Consider the following 17,852-nt stretch of genomic DNA (forward strand, 5'->3'; position numbering starts at 1 on the left):
TTAATAATAATTTATTATCAATAAAGTATTTCAAATCTATTTTTAACAATTTAAGTATTTTAAAAAGCTAAATTTATCTCGGTATGTAGCGGTAAACTGATTTCTGTCTCTCCAATTCAAAATGGCTGCGTCCGTACGACAACAACTTTCTACTTTACTAGCGTCTTCTGGATCGCCTAAAGACCTCGCAGACAAGTAATTTTGTATTAACTGTTATATTATTACCTTTAGTAACTTAAGTGATATTTACAACTCAGTTATCATGTTATTTTATTTTCGTAGGCTAGCTCACTGAACAACAGGGACGTGTATATGCGGATTTCCCCGAACATGTGGCTCTGTGTGTGGGATTGATAGGTGGACAGAGCATTTGGCCTACCTGGGCCTAGGCCTTCGTATATTTAAAATGTTGTTTTTATTTAAAACGAACCCTATTCGCAATTAGTAATAGCAACTACTTTATCTGTATGAACTAATCAAAATGATGTTTTTAGATATTTCATTTTTTAAAAGGTTTTATTATTATATTGATTAATTTCAGTAAAATAAAATGATAAAAATGATCACCTATAAAAATAAATTCGTCAAAGGGACGAATTAAATTCTAGTTTATATTGTAATTATTTTTTTTTTATTTGTATACTATGTGTGTAGGGAGGCCTATTTTTTTATATGACTTTTATTTTTAATTATGCTTTTGATTTTACTTTTAATATTACTTTCTTTGTATATATGTTTATGCGCATGATATCGTCCAAAATTTAATTTTTTTTGTTGCAAATAAATTTGTATGCCTAATAAGGACTCCTGCTGTATATTGTCTTGATTTTCAGGAAAATAAATATTTTGGTATCTTTATTGAATACAGTAGCATGCTTTCTCCCTCTCTGCACTTGGATTTTATTGTGTTTTTTGTTTGCAGATACCGTAAGGTTCTTTTGCACATACAGGCCTTAACTGGTAACGACCTAATCGAATGCTTTCAAGCATTTATTGAAACAAGTAAGAAAAATAATAACATTTTTTTCAAGAATTGTTTTTAATCCTAACTCTCTCATAGAGAACACCTTTATGGTGACACAAACTTTTCCGTGTTAAAATAAAGTATTTATTATTATTATTATTATTATACAGCATTTTTTTTTTCTTTGCCAAATACTACTCTCTCTGGTATATTTTATTGCTACCAAAATGAAGAATTGAGTCAGCCATTGAATGATATAATATATGTATAATGCCAGAATAAGAACATTGCTCAAACACACAATCTTCATTTTTTTTCTCTATATAAACAAACAATTTTTTTTTTTTCAGTGGTAAATGAGAATGTTAGTCTAGTTATTTCCAGACAGCTTCTTACAGAGATATGTACCCACCTAGCCTCTTTGCCAGACCCTCTCTCATGTCAAGTGTCAAACTTTCTTTTAGACAAGGTTCATCCTCGAGTGGTCTCATTTGAAGAACAGGTAATATAAACTGGAAAGAGATGATGTGGTTCTCATAAAAGATCATCTGTCATCTTATTTATCAAGAAATAAATACAGTAATTTACCATAAAAAATGAAACTGACAATATTTTTTTTGCTTTTGTTAATATCTTTTTTTTAAATTGTGCCATTATTATTGTTATAACTTGATTTAACCTAGGTTGCCATACTTACAGAATTTTACGACCTTTGCCAATAATTTATGGTGATGATTATAAAAAATATGCCACATCAAAATAATGCGAGGTGCTTACAAGACCCATAATGCATCTGTACAGTAGCAATAAATCCATCTATATTATTAAATGTAAACAAATTCTTTGTGTTCACCGTATATTAATTACAGACACCATTTTTCTTCTTGAACAGGTTGCAACAACAAGACAACATTTGGCTAATATATATGAAAGAGAATCAAAATGGAGGCAGGCTGCATTTGTGCTTGTTGGTATTCCGTTAGAAACAGGTCAAAGGTAACAATTTATTTGCAGTTTTATTTATTTATTACTGCTTTTTGACTCAAACAACATAAATAAATAAAAAAAACAAAAATTAACTTTAATTAATAACACTGAACAAATCAAAATAATGATGAAGAGTCCAGTTTGGTCCATCGCCTCAAACAAAACTTTCTTTTTGAATGAACTTTTAAATGGAATGTTATATTTTGTTATACTTATATTATATCAATTTTGCGCAATTCAGATTATTATGCAATAGCACTTATATTTTTAAACCATAATTGAATTGAATAATGTTAGTAAAAGATAACTTAAATCATGATTTGAAATATTATTCTTCCTATTTATATCAGTGATTAGAAATTGACACAAGCAAAATTTTCATTAAATACAAACATATCTTTTCCTTCAGGCAGTACTCAGTCGACTACAAGCTGGAGACGTACCTTAAAATTGCTAGGCTGTACCTGGAAGACGATGATCCTGTGCAAGCTGAAGCATACATCAAAAGAGCTTCCTTGTTGCAAGCGGAATCAAAAAATGAACAGCTGCATATTCATTACAAGGTCTGTACCCAGGAGTGTAAATGGTTACTGATATGTATTATCATTGAGGAATTATTTAGAATTTTTAATTAGTTCCTCCATGGTATTATGAACTGAATTTATTTTAAGTTGATTTTCATAAGCTAGCTTAAAAATGATTTCTAGTTTAGAATCATAACTCAAGACTCGGATTTGAGCTACAGTACTGTACAGTATAAAGCAGGTACTTTAAAATGGGAATTTTGATTTATCTGTTGCCCAACCCACTATTAATAATATAATTATATTATATAGCATTTTGGCATATTAAGACTGGTCATATACTGCTATGGTCTTTTAATTGTAATTAAATTCTATTTCCAATGAGAAGCGTTGTTTTTAATAACCCGACACCCAAGATTTTAGGTTCACTTAAAAATGACGACAATTGTTTGTAATGCGTATAAATCTTAAAATTAAAAAATAAAATTATATTTTTATTGATATCTCATTTAGGTGTGTTATGCACGTGTATTAGATTACAGAAGAAAGTTTATTGAAGCTGCTCAGAGATACAATGAGTTATCGTACAAGACAATTATCGCAACTGATGAGAGGATGACTGCATTGAAGCATGCTTTACATTGTGCTATACTGGCATCAGCAGGTAAGACTATTGACAGGCAAAGGGTCTACAGTATAGACATGGTCGACTGTGCATGTAGTATTTTCTAATATTCACAGTTGACTGTTTCAATAGTCAAAATAGTGTGATGGCTATCAACTTGGTCGACTGTGCATGTAGTATTTTCTAATATGCATACAGTAGTTAACTGTTTCATTAGTCAATATAGTGTGACGGCTATCAACTTGGTCGACTGTGCATTTAGTATTTTCTAATATGCCCAGTTGACTGTTTTGATAGTCAATATATGGTGTGATGGCTATCAACTTGGTTGACTGTGTGTGTAGTATTTTCTGATATGCCCATGTTGACTGTTTTGATAGTCAATATACGGTATGGTGGCTATCGATATGGTCGAAAGTGCGAGAGATTATTTTTTTCCTATCGAAAAGATCAACTTTGCATCTAATGCCTTGTTGTTTTTCACTAAGATCGATCGTGTCTCTGTTTGTTTATTTTATTTTCCACACACAAAGTTTAAAGGCCAGGTGCGGGCAAAAAATTTCTATTGATCATACATTCCAATAATTATAGATCTATAGTTTCCCCTATGTTTCATAATTTTTGGGATTTTATTTGTGTTACACAAGCTTGTTGAAAATAAGCACTTTCTTATCAGTGGGGGGGGGGGGGGGATAGTTCAAATTACACAGTAAAATCTCTATTCTTTTGTACACAAATTTTGTAAATAGAGAGGCATTTTAAAAAGCTATGAAAACTAAACAGTGTGGTAAAAAATGTTATCAGATGACTAAATATAGGTAATATAACTTGAATATTACATTTCTGGTATTTTTATTCAACTTTAGATTTTTATTTTCATGCTATAGCAAAAATTATCCACCGTATATCCACCATCTTTTTTCACCATCTAGGGAGTCACCAGACATGTTATTACATTAGGTTAACTACCTAACTACTGAAAAAAAGTCTTCAGGTTTTTATGGAAGAATTTTGCCAAATTTTGTATTTGACCAAAAATAAGGGAAATTCATGCTTGTTCGTCTTGATTTCTGTTACAAATATTTGATTTATGTACAATTAACCAAATATTATATTTAAAATTCATGCCTGTACCTGAGCTTTAAAGGAAGTTAAATTTAGATATAGTTAGTTGTAGTTGTACATAAAATTTGATGAATAGGGACACATTTATGTATGAATGAATAAGTAAACAAAAGGTTCACTCCATAACTATTTTGCGATAAAATTCACTGGTAATGTTAATTCTAGGGCAACAAAGATCAAGAATGCTGGCAACCTTGTTCAAAGATGAACGATGTCAGAAGTTGCCTGCCTATGGAATCCTAGAGAAGATGTACTTAGAGAGAATAATCCGAGGGGATCAGTTGAAAGAGTTTGCAGCTTCACTAGCTGACCACCAAAAAGCCACAACCGCAGATGGTGAGTTCCATAAGGGGCATAATGTAGGGTAAAGAACTTCCAAGATCAGGGCCATGATTCTAGCCTTTATTCCCAAAGAACTGAATGCCTCTTCTATATCATTTAAGACTGTTTTCTACTAACATTAACGGCAGATGGTGAGTTCCATAAGGGGCTCAATTGTAGGATAAAGAGGTTCCAAGATCAGGGCCATGATTCTAGCCTTTATTCCCAAAGAACTGAATGCCTCTTCTATATCATTAAAGACTGTTTTCCACTAACATTAACGGCAGATGGTGAGTTCCATAAGGGGCATAATTGTAGGGTAAAGAGGTTCCAAGATCAGGGCCATGATTCTAGCCTTTATTCCCAAAGAACTGAATGCCTCTTCTATATCATTAAAGACTGTTTTCCACTAACATTAACGGCAGATGGTGAGTTCCATAAGGAGCATAATGATAGCGTAAAGAGATTCCAAGATGAGGGCCATGATTGTAGCCTTTATTCCCAAAGAACTGAATGCCTCTTCTATATCATTAAAGACTGTTTTCCACGAGCAACAGTGGCAGGATGATAAGATGAAATTGGGCCATAACTCTTTATTTTATTATCCCCAGGAACTCCTCTTCTATACCCTTAAAGCCTTTCCACTCATTCACGCAAACCAAATGTTTTTGCAACAAGTAGAAACTATTCGAACTACTAATGGAAATGTGAATTCATATAAGGTGACTTTTTTCATTTAACAAATTCACCTCATGGAGAACAACACTACCCAATATAGCATTGGCATATTTCAATCATTACAAGACTATACTTCTCTTTTAGAAATCTTCTAATATCTTTAATTAAAACCTCGTTTTGTGAATTTTGATAATCACTTTTTGTTTGGCAGGATCTAGCATTTTAGACCGTGCAATAATTGAACACAATCTACTATCTGCTAGCAAACTTTACAATAACATCACATTTGAAGAATTAGGATCACTGCTGGAAATTCCACCAACTAAGGTGAGCCTAGTAATCAATTTCAATCTTTATTTAATCCATTTCAATCTTTATTTAAAAACCCATTCCCTACAATTGTTGACGTTTGTAAAAATAATGCAAATATATTACTTTAAAAACATTAAACCAGGTCATTCCTTGTCTTAAATGTACGTTTTTTGGTAAATTATGATAAAAAGAGAGAAACAATGCACTATAGGTCGCGGTGTACGTCCTCTCGTGGATGGTCTTTGGTTTTGTAGGCCTAACTGGTAAACAGCAGTAATGTATGAACATTGTATGCTAGTTACAGGCCTAGCCCGATGTTGTCTAGTTGCTGCTTTAATTGTCTTACTGTTTTGGAGGAAACCCGGTAGTTACGATTCTTCCATTTGTTTTGGCCTTCATAATCGATTGAAAGTGGGTGAATCGCAGAAGAAAAACGAAAAAAAATCAATCTGCGTGCAATGCATGTTGGGATTTATAGAGAGCCGCTTAAATTGTTAGAAGCGACTTATTTTTCACATTTGTAACCATTTTTAAATGGTATAATGTTTAAAAACAAAAAAACAAATTATCGCAATAGGATTATATAGTACTTATTTTTTCATTAAATGTAGTTTGTGACCTTAAATTAGATCTAAAAAACGTAGGAAATGGAACTTTACCCATGTCATTCATTGTTTAAAATTGATAGTGGATATAATGTATTAAACAGTATTATAACTAAATATTTCTTTTTAGGCTGAAAAAATTGCATCCCAAATGATATCAGAAGGCAGAATGTCTGGATACATTGATCAGATTGACAGCATCGTTCATTTTGAGAGTAAGTAATTTTTTTAAAAATTAATATCTTGTAAAAACAAATTGTTAATCATTATTAATTTATTATAGTAATAATAATAGTCTGTTCTTATATAGCGCATATAAGCAAGCTCTCTCTGTTAAATTAATGAAAAGCTTGTTGGAAAAGGAAAGTCTTGAGTTGAGTCTTAAATGAGTTAAGGGAAGTGCACTGTCTGATTGTGATAGGTAGGGAGTTCCACAAAGTTGGCGCTGCCACTGCAAAGGCTCTCTGACCGTAGGTAGATGTCCTTGTCCTTGGAACCACAAGTAGGCATTGGGAACCAGACCTAAGAGATCTAGTGGGCTGGTAACTCTAGACAAGCTCAGATTATTGATTTGTTATAAATTAACTTTAAATTACTTTTCAATAACAGCTAGAGATGCTCTTCCTCAGTGGGATAGACAAATTCAGAGTTTATGTGGCCAAGTAAATGATGTCATCGAAAAGATACAACAGCATGCACCTGATTGGACGGCAGCATTAGGGGAAAACCAAATGGTCCAATGAAACAAACTGTATTAAAATGTAGCATTCTTATGACTGACAATGATGTGATAACATCCAAATATACAGAACATTTAATTGGATAACATTTACAGGTGCAATGTATATATATGTAGTACTGTATGTTGCATTATACCCGTTACAACCGCCTGAAATGCGTTCTACCGATTCCTATTAATAAACTAAACGGTTGTGCTGGATCGAATCTGTAGTGAAACTAGACCAAAAAGAACATTTGTTTACACAATCCCATAGCAACTCGTCGTTGTTCATAATGTTCATCCTGTAATATTGATTTTATTACAACTGTATTGATTGAACAAAAAGATAATATTGAAGCAATTTCATTGATTTGGTTTGTAGTAAAAAGCTTACTGTAATTTGCTATTACCAACATAACATTGCATATTTATGTAGATTGCAAGTTAAAACTAAATAAAAACTCTCCTCTTGAAGTTGATCATTAAACAGCTCATTCCACTTACATAACATAGTTAAGACGTGTGCGCCTTACAAGCGGCCAGTCTGATCTGTTCTCCAAGTTTCTGTAAAATTACAGTTTCTGTATTACTGAAATCTGTGTGTTTAATGCCACATCGAACTTTTCCTGGTTATTACTGACCGTTGTATGTATTTGTGAAGATAACATCGTTGGTCTACTAGCGAAACTAATGTTCCGTTTTCCTAGGCCAGTTTCGTTTGCCTGTCTACTCACATTCCTGTGCAGTCAGCCTTCGCGGTCAGCCGTATCCACGGTTCATTCAACATTCTTTGCCGGATTTGTCAACTACGGTAGGCCTAGGATTGTAGTAGTCGGCTTACTTCACAGAACCGAATCGTCTTATAATAACGGGTGTTCATTGACTTTAATTCAACCTGTCAGTTCATCTATTGCGTCTATGATTTACTACGATCGTGATCAACTTCTCAGATTATCAGGAAACTTAAAGTCATCGTTGACTCCATCAGAAATTGACACTATAAATCGTTTGAATATCAATGCCTTTACCACATGCCGAGCATTCTCAACTCGAAAAACACATAGAGGAAAGAAGGCTGGTCGACGACGAAGCAAGCTTATCTCTGCCGCCACTGAACACATCTCTCAACCTCGCAGACCTGTTTCCGTGGATACTGAACAATCTCGTAGTTCGAGTTCCATCTGTTTTGGACTGTGGAATGCGCGTTCTATAAGAAATAAAACTGTTCACGTTTGTGATTTTATTTTGGATGTTGAATTAGACATTTTAGTAATTACCGAAAGTTGGTTGAAAGGTGATGCAAGTGACAACCACTTTATTGCGGACGTGAGTAACACCCTCCCAAATTTCGTGGTGTCACATGAGCCACGCCCTACAGGTGGACGCGGAGGTGGAATATGCATCATTTCGCACCGTGGACTCCAAATAACACCAAATGTTTCAACAAGTTTCCGGTCTTTCGAACATATGGATATCAAGATCACTTCCAATTCATCTGTAATTAACTTGATTTCAATTTACAGACCACCACCATCGACCAAAAACAAACTTACCTTTGACTTGTTCATCACTGAATTCTCATCACTTCTTGAATCAGTCTCTTGCACCAAAAACCTTCTGATAGTTGGTGATTTCAATATTCACACAGATGACCTCTTGGACAACAACACCAAGCGATTTGATGAACTGCTTTACACGAGTTGTCTTCATCAACACGTCCAAGGCCCCACTCACGTTAGCGGGCACACACTGGACCTTCTAATCTCTCGAAAAAACGACAACATAATAAAACAAACCACTGTCAAACAAGGACTACCATCCGACCATATGGCTGTCATCAGCTTTGTGGATTTATCACATCCTAAACAACCAACGCGGACAACCTCTTACCGCAAACTTCGTAACATTGATCTAAATTGTTTTGTGGAAGATATAATGAATTCCCCGCTCGTCTGCGCACCGGAAGATAATGTCTCCGATCTCGCTGACCAATACAATAATGTATTGCAGTACATCCTTGACCAACATGCTCCGTTAACAACTAAACTGGTCACCATTAGACCACGGGCACCATGGTACACGAATGAACTCCGTGAAGCGAAGTGCGTCAAACGGAGATCAGAACGCAGAATGTTGAAATCTGGTTTGGATATCGACAAACAGAGGTACAAGTTAGAATGCAAAGCATATAAAGATATGCTAGATCTAGCAAAATGCAATTATCATCGCAATGAAATCGCTAATGCGGATGACAAGAACCTTTTCCGCATCATAAGTAAACTGTACTCGGTCGATTCTTCTCCTGTTCTGCCAAAACACACATCTTCAATGGATCTCGCAAACCAGTTTGGCTGTTTCTTTAATGAAAAGATTCTGAAAATTTGCAAGAAACTTAACTCCATAAACACTCCACTAATAACTGTCAACGTCGACGAGTCATGTAATAGTAGTTTCGCTGAATTTGAGCAAATATCAGAAGATACGGTACGCAAAGTCATCGCTGAAAGCGCATCTAAGTCCAGTAGACTTGACCCAATTCCAACACGGTTACTAAAAAACTGCATTGACGCTCTACTACCGCATATCACTAAAATCGTCAACATGTCGCTGTCATCAGGTACTGTACCATCTGCATTTAAATTGTCTCTCGTTATGCCACTGTTGAAAAAGCAAAATCTCGACTCCAACGTCCTACAAAATTATAGACCAATAGCAAATCTTCCCTTCCTTTTTAAAGTCTTGGAAAGAATTGCAACTGCTCAGATAAAAGCATATATGGATGAACATTTCCTGTTTTCAAAAGTCCAATCAGCCTACCGCCGCTTCCACTCAACTGAAACCGCTTTATTACGTGTTACAAACGATCTACTACTTGCTTTAGACAAAGGTAATGAAGCGGTACTTATTCTACTCGACTACTCCGCAGCATTTGACACTATCAATCATGATTTATTATTTCAACGTCTTCATAAAAGATACGGCATAAGCGGAACCGCATTGAAATGGTTTATTTCATATTTTGAGAATCGTAGACAAGCAATCATTGTGGGTGATTCGATGTCTGATGAGTTCGCTCTACCCTGGGGTGTACCACAGGGATCCGTAAAAGGTCCACTCGATTTCATCTTATACACTGGACCACTCAGCAACATCATTGATTCCCACCCGGAAGTTCGTCATATGATCTATGCCGATGACACTCAACTATATTTAATCATGAAACCTACACATCACTCTGAATCTGTTAACAGCCTTGAATCATGCATTGCAGATGTTCGCTCATGGGCCATTCAAAATAAACTCATGCTCAACGACTCCAAGACTGAAATGATCCATTTTCATTCAAAGTTCCGTGAGGCATCATCATTTCCTTTGGTCCATATCGGAGATACTAGTGTCTCTACCTCCAGCTCAGCCAGAAATCTAGGCGTCCAACTAGACAACAGCCTCGGTTTAAAAGAACACATTCGTAATGTTTGCCGTGGTGCTTCCTTTGGAATTTACCAGATCGGCCAGATTCGTAAGTACCTTGACAAAACATCAACTGAACGTCTTGTTCATGCTTTTGTTTCATCTCGTCTGGACTGTAATAACTCGCTTCTGTACGGCCTACCAACTTCTTATCTGTCTCCTCTTCAACGAATCCAAAATTCCGCCGCAAGACTTATCACTGGCACTAAACGACATGAACATATTTCTCCCGTTTTACGTGACTTACACTGGTTGCCTGTTGATCAGCGCATTCGTTTTAAAATCCTGTTGCTGACATATAAGGCCATCAACGGATGTGCTCCAGCCTACATATGTGACATCATTACTCCGTCAACCAACTCTTCGCTTCGTTCATCCAGCAGACTTCTTCTAAAACCTGGACCCCGTTCCAGAACTCGGTTTTACGGTGATCGTGCTTTCGCTGTCGCAGCCCCAAAACTCTGGAACACTCTACCACTCGAAATACGCTCATCAAAATCTGTTTTCACATTTAAAACTAAACTCAAAACTCATCTCTTCAGAGAAGCATAATCGCACGCTACTACTTGCACTGATCTTGGAAAACACAGCGCTTTGAAACCTTTGTCTCTTGCGCTTTATAAATGTTATTTATTATTATTATTATTATTATACTGTATATAATTAATTTACTGTGGAAAAATTCAAATGTGGACATAATAAACGAAAATACTACTGGTACCGTACAAAGCTCTGTACCATCATTCACAGAAATAAAATCCAAATATAGTTGGTACTTTATTAATAAATTGAGTTCTAGCTTGTCTGTGCCATATGCTTTACTTTCATTGCCTCACCCTTCGAATGAGACATAAAGTTGTTGACCCATGTACATACTGTGCATGTTAAAGAACTTGGTACACTATTCGAAAAGGGTAGATGTGCTGACATGGGTAAGCAACGATTAGAGGGTGACAAACTAAAATAATTTAGTAAGAGTAATTAATTATTTTCTGTTGAAACATACGGTAGTGAAATTGATTAAAGTTCAGACATGAAAAAAGTGTGACCTCATGAAATATAAAGTTCATTATATATTATTCATTAAATAACATGTTTTCAAGGTGTATACATGTTCTAGCCAAAATGCTATGACCTTTAAACAGTTTTATGCGACAGGCTAGTTGTTGTAATAAAGCAAACTAATACTTATAAATGTTTAAATTTTTATGTTGCTTTCTACGACTTTAATAAAAGCCAAATTATGACTTTCTACTTTAGTAAGATTTCATGATTTCCCTGCATGAACCCTACCATTAATTGTGGTAGTTAAGAATGCTACACAATGTATTTAAACTGGTCGTTTACTGCAGTAAATCTAATTAAAAATTAATACAGTATTCATTCAATTAAACACTGCTTTAATGGTACCTAAATAAAAGGCTTAAAGATGGTAGATAATACGTTACCAGAGGCAGATCCAGAATTTGTTTTAATAGACAAGTGCTAAACATATAATAGTAAAACAAATAGATAAAAAAAAATTCATAATGAAAATACACAACAAATACAGAGAAGACCTGATTTAAAACTTTATTACGACTTTAAAAAGTGTAATAACGGCAGAAATAGCAAGCCGTTTATCCACACCATGCTGTTAATAATTTAAGCATGGCATATCATTAATCTTCTATTTATGCTGCCAGTACATTTCTGTTGTAAAAATATAATTTTGTTCCGATCACAGATCACTGCCATATGGAATCTAATACTAGCACCATCTGTATATTTTAATTTGTGCCGTTGCTCACCGCAATTTCATAAATCTTTCATGGTTTATTGTCTTCATAATACTGTATTGTATTTTAAAAATTGAATGGATTAATTTATTTTAATTACTTTAATATTCAAAGTATTTAGTCCCACTCTCTCTCTCTCTCCCCCCTCCATATCTACAGACGTAGGTGATCATGTTCTGCCACAATTTTCTGCTTCTCGCTTTCATTATCCACTCCTTAATGTTTAACCACTCAATTACAATTAATTAAGTCTCACTAAACCAATTAAATATTATTTCTGTATTGCACATAATCATTTTTCATTAATTTAATCATTTAATCATAATTCATTATTTGAATATTTGGTATCGAGTTAAAATCATTTATTTTTTAGACACAATCTTTTTGGCTGCTTCTAAAACTTCGGTTTTATTTGAATAATCTCCAAAATCTTTATCTCTATGGTCCAATAGTACTCCTTGATTTCCAGATCCTATTACAAACACACCTCCTAGAGTCCATCCATCACCTAAATAAGAATGAAAAAGTTCCATATATTAAAAAGTTATTTTGTTAAGTTATAATTTACATTACCTTTTGTTGTTTTGCTCAGGGTACTATAACGAGACAAAACGCCGCCTTCTAGTTTGTGGCGCAATCAACAGTTTATATATTCTATTGATTATTCAATTTATGTTAAAATCATTGCTTATCAAAACTGTTGGTAATAAATGTATACATGACATGACAACTCCAACACAATCACAGCTCCAAAATGTCAGGGAGTGAAATGGAGGGGGACCACGCAGTTTTACTGCATCAAATCATATAAGATAAGCCACTTGTAAGTCACACCCTACTTACAGTAGTCAAGCACTATGCCTGTTTTGCCCACAAGAGTATTAATGAGCGTATATTTTATAAAGTGATCCTTCATTGCTATTAACAATCTAATTCAATCAAACACTATTAACATATTTTAATATTTGTATTATACCAATATTAATATACTGTAACAGATATAGCTGCGAATGTTAAGTGTCCTGTTGCTTAGTTGCCTCTCTAGTTGTAATGTAATAATATAGCTATTTATAGAAGTGGAAATTTAAATAATTACCTTTCAGGTTAAGAGGAACCTCTTTCTGGTAAGCTCTCCAACCAGATATAACGTTGCTAATTCGTAACAAACCACTAACACCCATCTGTCGCTCCTCGGGATTGGGACCATAAAAATGTTTCTACAATTAGATAATAATAAATTTATTATATGAATAGACACAATGAATAGTACTTGAAGCCAAAACAAAAAACCAGTAGAAGGATGGGATTGTAGCATTTGCTGAAATATGAATGGCAGTTACACAGGAGAGAAAAACATGGGCTGACAATTGGCTGAAATAATCAAGATTCAATATGTTTGCTATAAAACAAAAGTAGTTGACTTTAGTAAAAGTTTTGGAATCTCAACTTTACAAACTAAATTTATCATTTGATGTAGCTACTGTACGTGTGCGCTAAGGCAAAAATACAATTTTCTTTCGCCAAATACATTTTTTTTAGCAAAATAAAATATCGTAATTTTCAGGCCCCAAATTTTTACAGCAGCCACTCTCTTAGTTGGCCTTAATGCCTTTGAAAATGAACAACCACGGCCACTACTACGGCTAGTGTGCGTAGTGTAGGGGAGAGAAGAGTAATTTAGTCTGGTTTTTCTCCCTCCCTGTGAATACACACTGATAAACAGTAAATTACACTCACTTGTTTATCTAAGAAGATTTCCGCCTTGATGTATGGAATGAAATCTTTGTAGCCAAGAGTTTCGTGCACAACAGCGTACAAAGGTACGCCTAGCGCGTCCAGCTCTGGCTTGAGGGAGGACAGCTCAAGAGCCTCCTACAGGAATAAAACACACAAAACCATTAGTACCGGATACAAAACATTAAAAATAAAACTACTGTACAACTACTGTACTGTTAGAGTAAGTAAGTCCACCTCAACCTATGCAAAATGAGATGTTTTGAATTGTTTGGATGTGATGGTGCAACATATAATGTATTATTAATCATCCTCAGTATAACTAAATAAACTTGCATTAGGCCCTGTACAGATCTTATGACTAGCACATTCAATAGGGACTTTTTAATTTTGCGAGGTGACCCAATTTGGTGGATTCTAGGTTTAGGATTCAGTTATCACAGACATACACAGTTGAACCTGTTGGTGGAAGGTCATCACAAATGATTTAATGCATAATTTACATAGGTCCCAGCTCATTGGAAATCAACAGTAAAAGGCAATTCCCGTATTCATTTCTGAACATAGGGTAATGAGCTGTTGGGAGCTCATTTTACTAAGCCTCGGCATTATGTGGTAGGGTGACCAGTTCCTTTCCATGCCACCTTAATATCCTCCCTAGTATTTTCAACCAGGTGCTCATTTACAGCTGAGCAGACTGGAAGTTGTCAGCATTTGGACCCAGGTCTCTCTGTATAATGCACTTGTCAATTGCATGACCCACTATACGACCCCCGGGAGAGGTGCGTCATTTGTCCGATGTGCGTCCTACTTTTGAATACCATGACGCACAGGTGCGTCAAAAAGGTGACTTACCTTTAGGTGACCATGACGCACCCATTTTGACGCACTGTGACCATGTTGTTTATGATATGGTGGGTGGTAAAGTGACGGACATTGACACACCTTGTTCATTGATGTGACGTACCATCTAGGTTTTTTGACGCACCCCTGCGTCAGTAATTATTTGTAAATGACGCACACATGACGCACCTCTCCCAGGGGTTGTATAGTGGGTCATACAATTGACAAGTGCATAACAGTGAAGTGTCCTAACCACTAACAATCCGTAAAACAGTATAAAATGAATATAGCCTGACCTCCTTGCACAAAGATCACCCAGGCCGACGTACAACCATAATAACAGCACCAGAATCTCTCCATAATGTATCAGCCTTAAACTTTTTCTGCTCTGACTTGCTATCGCTCAAAACTTCAAGCACACCCTTTGACAAATAGCTTACATCGGCTTTGAGGTCTACCGTTGGGATCCAGAAATCCAGGTTGGCGACAAATAAAGCCGCAAAAGCAATCAACGTCGCCCCCAAGAATATGCTGGATAGCATATTGGCCAATTATATCATGCTATCAAGTCTAACTAAAAGAAAATTATCATCATAATACGTGTTGCTTCGAAAACGAATAACGTTATATAATTTATTAAATCTATTCAAATGATCATCTGTCAAGAGCACAGCCACAATAAATTTACAATTTAAATACAAAAAGTATTAAATAAATGTGACAACAAAAACTGAAGGTTCCCAATCGAATACACTAATGCTCACACAATCACATGACCTTCGATCAAAACATGTGATGATGATGGAAGAGGAAGCCGAGCCAGCAGGTCAGCCACCATGCATGGAGGGCTAGACCCGTCCTATTTTATAACAATTTTATTAGTATATTACCACAGTGATCCGAAAAATAAATGTATAAATTCATTTAGTTTTAACCCTTTCTTTGATTATTCATTATACTTACCATACAACAACTTAATATTACCTAACTACTTAGGCCTAATTTAGTTTCCTCCTTCGGCCCAAACTCATCCGTCCGTCGCGCCCGGTGTTGTGTCACAAAAATATGACTCGAGTTTGATTTGAGTTGAGCTCCCTCTATTGTTGAATTTAAGTTAACACAAACAAAAAAGATCAATCGCAGTACCGCTAACACATTTTATTCAATAATAATTAACAATCACTATAGGTAAATAAGCAATAATGATAATGAATGATAACAATGTTAAACGATATGTACACTTAGTCCATGCAGTACTAGGCCACAACTCTGTACAATTGTCAAACAAACACCATTTTAATTTGTAGGATGATCGAGTCCATACAGTACAATTGTTTGAGTATTATAGTAGGCCTACTGTATGGACTATAGTATAAATCAAATTTTGTGAAAGTGATTACACTAATTAATGATTTTTTTTAACTTGATGAATCACCAAAGTAGTAAAACACTAAAATAGGTAAAAAAGAACCATTAAGATACAGAGCAACAAAAGAATGGAATCTTTTTACTAATAACTGAAATTATAACTAAACTGAAAAAAAATAAAAATCTAAAAATGTAGATGGTCTAGTTACTAACATGATCGTAGTATGAGCATAATAGCCCTACTCAAACCCGGGACGCCCAAACCTTACATTTTATGTTTTATTTTCTTAGTTAAGATAAGAGTAGGTTTTTCGGATCCTAATGTTAATTTCACCATTGACTAACAACATGCATTAAGCTTTTCATAATATGGCATTGATATCTGGACATACTCTTGTACAATTTTTGGTAACTCCTCAATCGAGGGAAGAGGTTTGGATAGCTCTCTCTTAAAACCACCCGCTGTTAAACTGTTTGCAAACCAATTATACGTATAATCTACATCCCAAACAGTCGGTGCCACGCTCCACTCTACTTTGGGCTTGCTATCCCAGCTTAGTAAACCATCGTTATATTCAAACCCAACAGCTTCGCAATATTTTTCTAGAACTTGTTTAGGATTTTTGAGCAAATCGTCTGCATTTACAACAAATGGTTTCTTGCCGTTTTCATTCTCAATGTAGCAGTATAGTTCCCAAAGTTCTTGATAGCCTAGGCCTTCTGGAAGCCAACGAGAAAGGTTGCCATCCACGTCATCTGCACCGGAAGATACTATCGCATTGTAATAAGACAAAAATGATTTGATTGGATGTCGTATAAGAAATGAGTGTTTGTAGCCTTTAGCAATTTTGTCATACCGTTTATGAACGGCGTAACCCATGTCTTTTACAAAGACACATTTATTCTTTAGTGATTTATCTTCCAGACTTGCCTTAACGTAATCGTAGGTACACTGCATTTCAGACGGAGAAGCATCCATTGGAATAACACGTCCTTCCGGGCCGTAGTGATCAGCACAACCGTATGGTTCATGATATATTGCTACATTGTGAATACTTTCCATGCTTCTGGTAAAAGCGGTTGACACGGATCTTGGAACTACCCAAAGAAAAACGTGCGCATTTCTTGATGACGTCATGGTACTCTGCTTTTCAAAATAAATATTGTTACAGTATGTCAATGTTATTCAGTCAATGACTTAACAGTCCTTCCTAAAGCGTGGTTTCCCACTAGAAAAGAAAATGGAACATTTAAACAAAAATTAATAATAAATAAAAGTAAAAAAGCGTAGTTAGAAATAGAACAAAAATAAAATAATGTCTTATGATTGACTTTTCTTGTAAATAATAGTAGATATTTTTGTAATAATAATGATTATCAGAATTCAGCATAAATCTAACATGTAATTAAATTAATTTGTAATACTGTATAAAATAATAATAGATCCATATTTTTGTATAATTATTGTAATATTATTTTATTATGTTGGGGACCCCTTTGGAAACAAGCCTCTGGGCTTAAAGGGCCATCCCCTGCTTTCCATGCTTATTTTCTTGTCTAGTCTTGTATTTTTATATTTAATTGTTTCTCTTTTTATTTCATTTATTTATTCATTTTATTTATTTGTACTGTATTTGGAAAGCAATAAATATTACTTACTTACTTACTTAAATCAGACCTATAAATATCCATAAGGCTTATATGATGCTGGATAGAACTTTTCTTATGAAAATACGAAAAGAGATTCTTGGTTTATCGTGGACAATAGTTCAAAATTAGAACATTAAAACCTGGAA

At 34.9% G+C, this 17,852-nt stretch overlaps 3 protein-coding genes across 5 annotated transcripts; 1 reads left to right on the top strand and 2 right to left on the bottom strand.

Annotated features, from left to right (window-relative positions):
• The first annotated feature begins 117 nt into the window (after positions 1 to 117).
• LOC140051711 (COP9 signalosome complex subunit 4-like) lies at positions 118 to 7,516 on the top strand. 2 transcript variants are annotated; one of them, XM_072097005.1, is made up of 10 exons: positions 118 to 195; positions 923 to 1,002; positions 1,315 to 1,466; positions 1,857 to 1,960; positions 2,361 to 2,514; positions 2,989 to 3,139; positions 4,391 to 4,561; positions 5,436 to 5,551; positions 6,272 to 6,356; positions 6,751 to 7,516. In XM_072097005.1, the coding sequence occupies exons 1-10, from the start codon at positions 122 to 124 to the stop codon at positions 6,882 to 6,884; spliced, it is 1,221 nt and encodes a 406-aa protein (XP_071953106.1). In that variant the 5' UTR covers positions 118 to 121; the 3' UTR covers positions 6,885 to 7,516. The 2 variants fall into 2 exon arrangements, with proteins under 2 accessions (XP_071953106.1, XP_071953108.1); XM_072097007.1 differs by lacking the exon at positions 118 to 195 and adding an exon at positions 424 to 444.
• A 4,368-nt stretch (positions 7,517 to 11,884) lies between these two features.
• LOC140051625 (peroxiredoxin-like 2A) lies at positions 11,885 to 15,743 on the bottom strand. 2 transcript variants are annotated; one of them, XM_072096898.1, is made up of 5 exons: positions 15,652 to 15,743; positions 14,985 to 15,262; positions 13,849 to 13,983; positions 13,208 to 13,328; positions 11,885 to 12,619 (listed from the first exon to the last, which is right to left on the bottom strand). In XM_072096898.1, the coding sequence occupies exons 2-5, from the start codon at positions 15,228 to 15,230 to the stop codon at positions 12,474 to 12,476; spliced, it is 648 nt and encodes a 215-aa protein (XP_071952999.1). In that variant the 5' UTR covers positions 15,231 to 15,262; positions 15,652 to 15,743; the 3' UTR covers positions 11,885 to 12,473. The 2 variants fall into 2 exon arrangements, with proteins under 2 accessions (XP_071952999.1, XP_071953000.1); XM_072096899.1 differs by having other exon boundaries at positions 14,985 to 15,258; positions 15,652 to 15,733.
• Positions 15,744 to 16,396: 653 nt separating this feature from the next.
• LOC140052559 (uncharacterized) lies at positions 16,397 to 17,119 on the bottom strand. The gene has a single exon (XM_072098169.1). It carries the CDS (start codon positions 17,117 to 17,119, stop codon positions 16,397 to 16,399), a length of 723 nt encoding a protein of 240 aa, XP_071954270.1.
• Positions 17,120 to 17,852: the final 733 nt, after the last annotated feature.

Source organism: Antedon mediterranea, chromosome 6 (assembly GCF_964355755.1).
Source record: "Antedon mediterranea chromosome 6, ecAntMedi1.1, whole genome shotgun sequence".
NCBI classification, from domain to species: domain Eukaryota; kingdom Metazoa; phylum Echinodermata; class Crinoidea; order Comatulida; family Antedonidae; genus Antedon; species Antedon mediterranea.

Coding starts and splice junctions, on each gene's coding strand:
- LOC140051711 (XM_072097005.1), top strand. CDS start 122: ATGGCTGCGTCCGTACGACAACAACTTTCTACTTTACTAGCGTCTTCT. Junction 196..922: donor CCTAAAGACCTCGCAGACAA/GTAATTTTGTAT, acceptor TTTTGTTTGCAG/ATACCGTAAGGTTCTTTTGC. Junction 1,961..2,360: donor CCGTTAGAAACAGGTCAAAG/GTAACAATTTAT, acceptor CTTTTCCTTCAG/GCAGTACTCAGTCGACTACA.
- LOC140052559 (XM_072098169.1), bottom strand. CDS start 17,119: ATGGAAAGTATTCACAATGTAGCAATATATCATGAACCATACGGTTGT.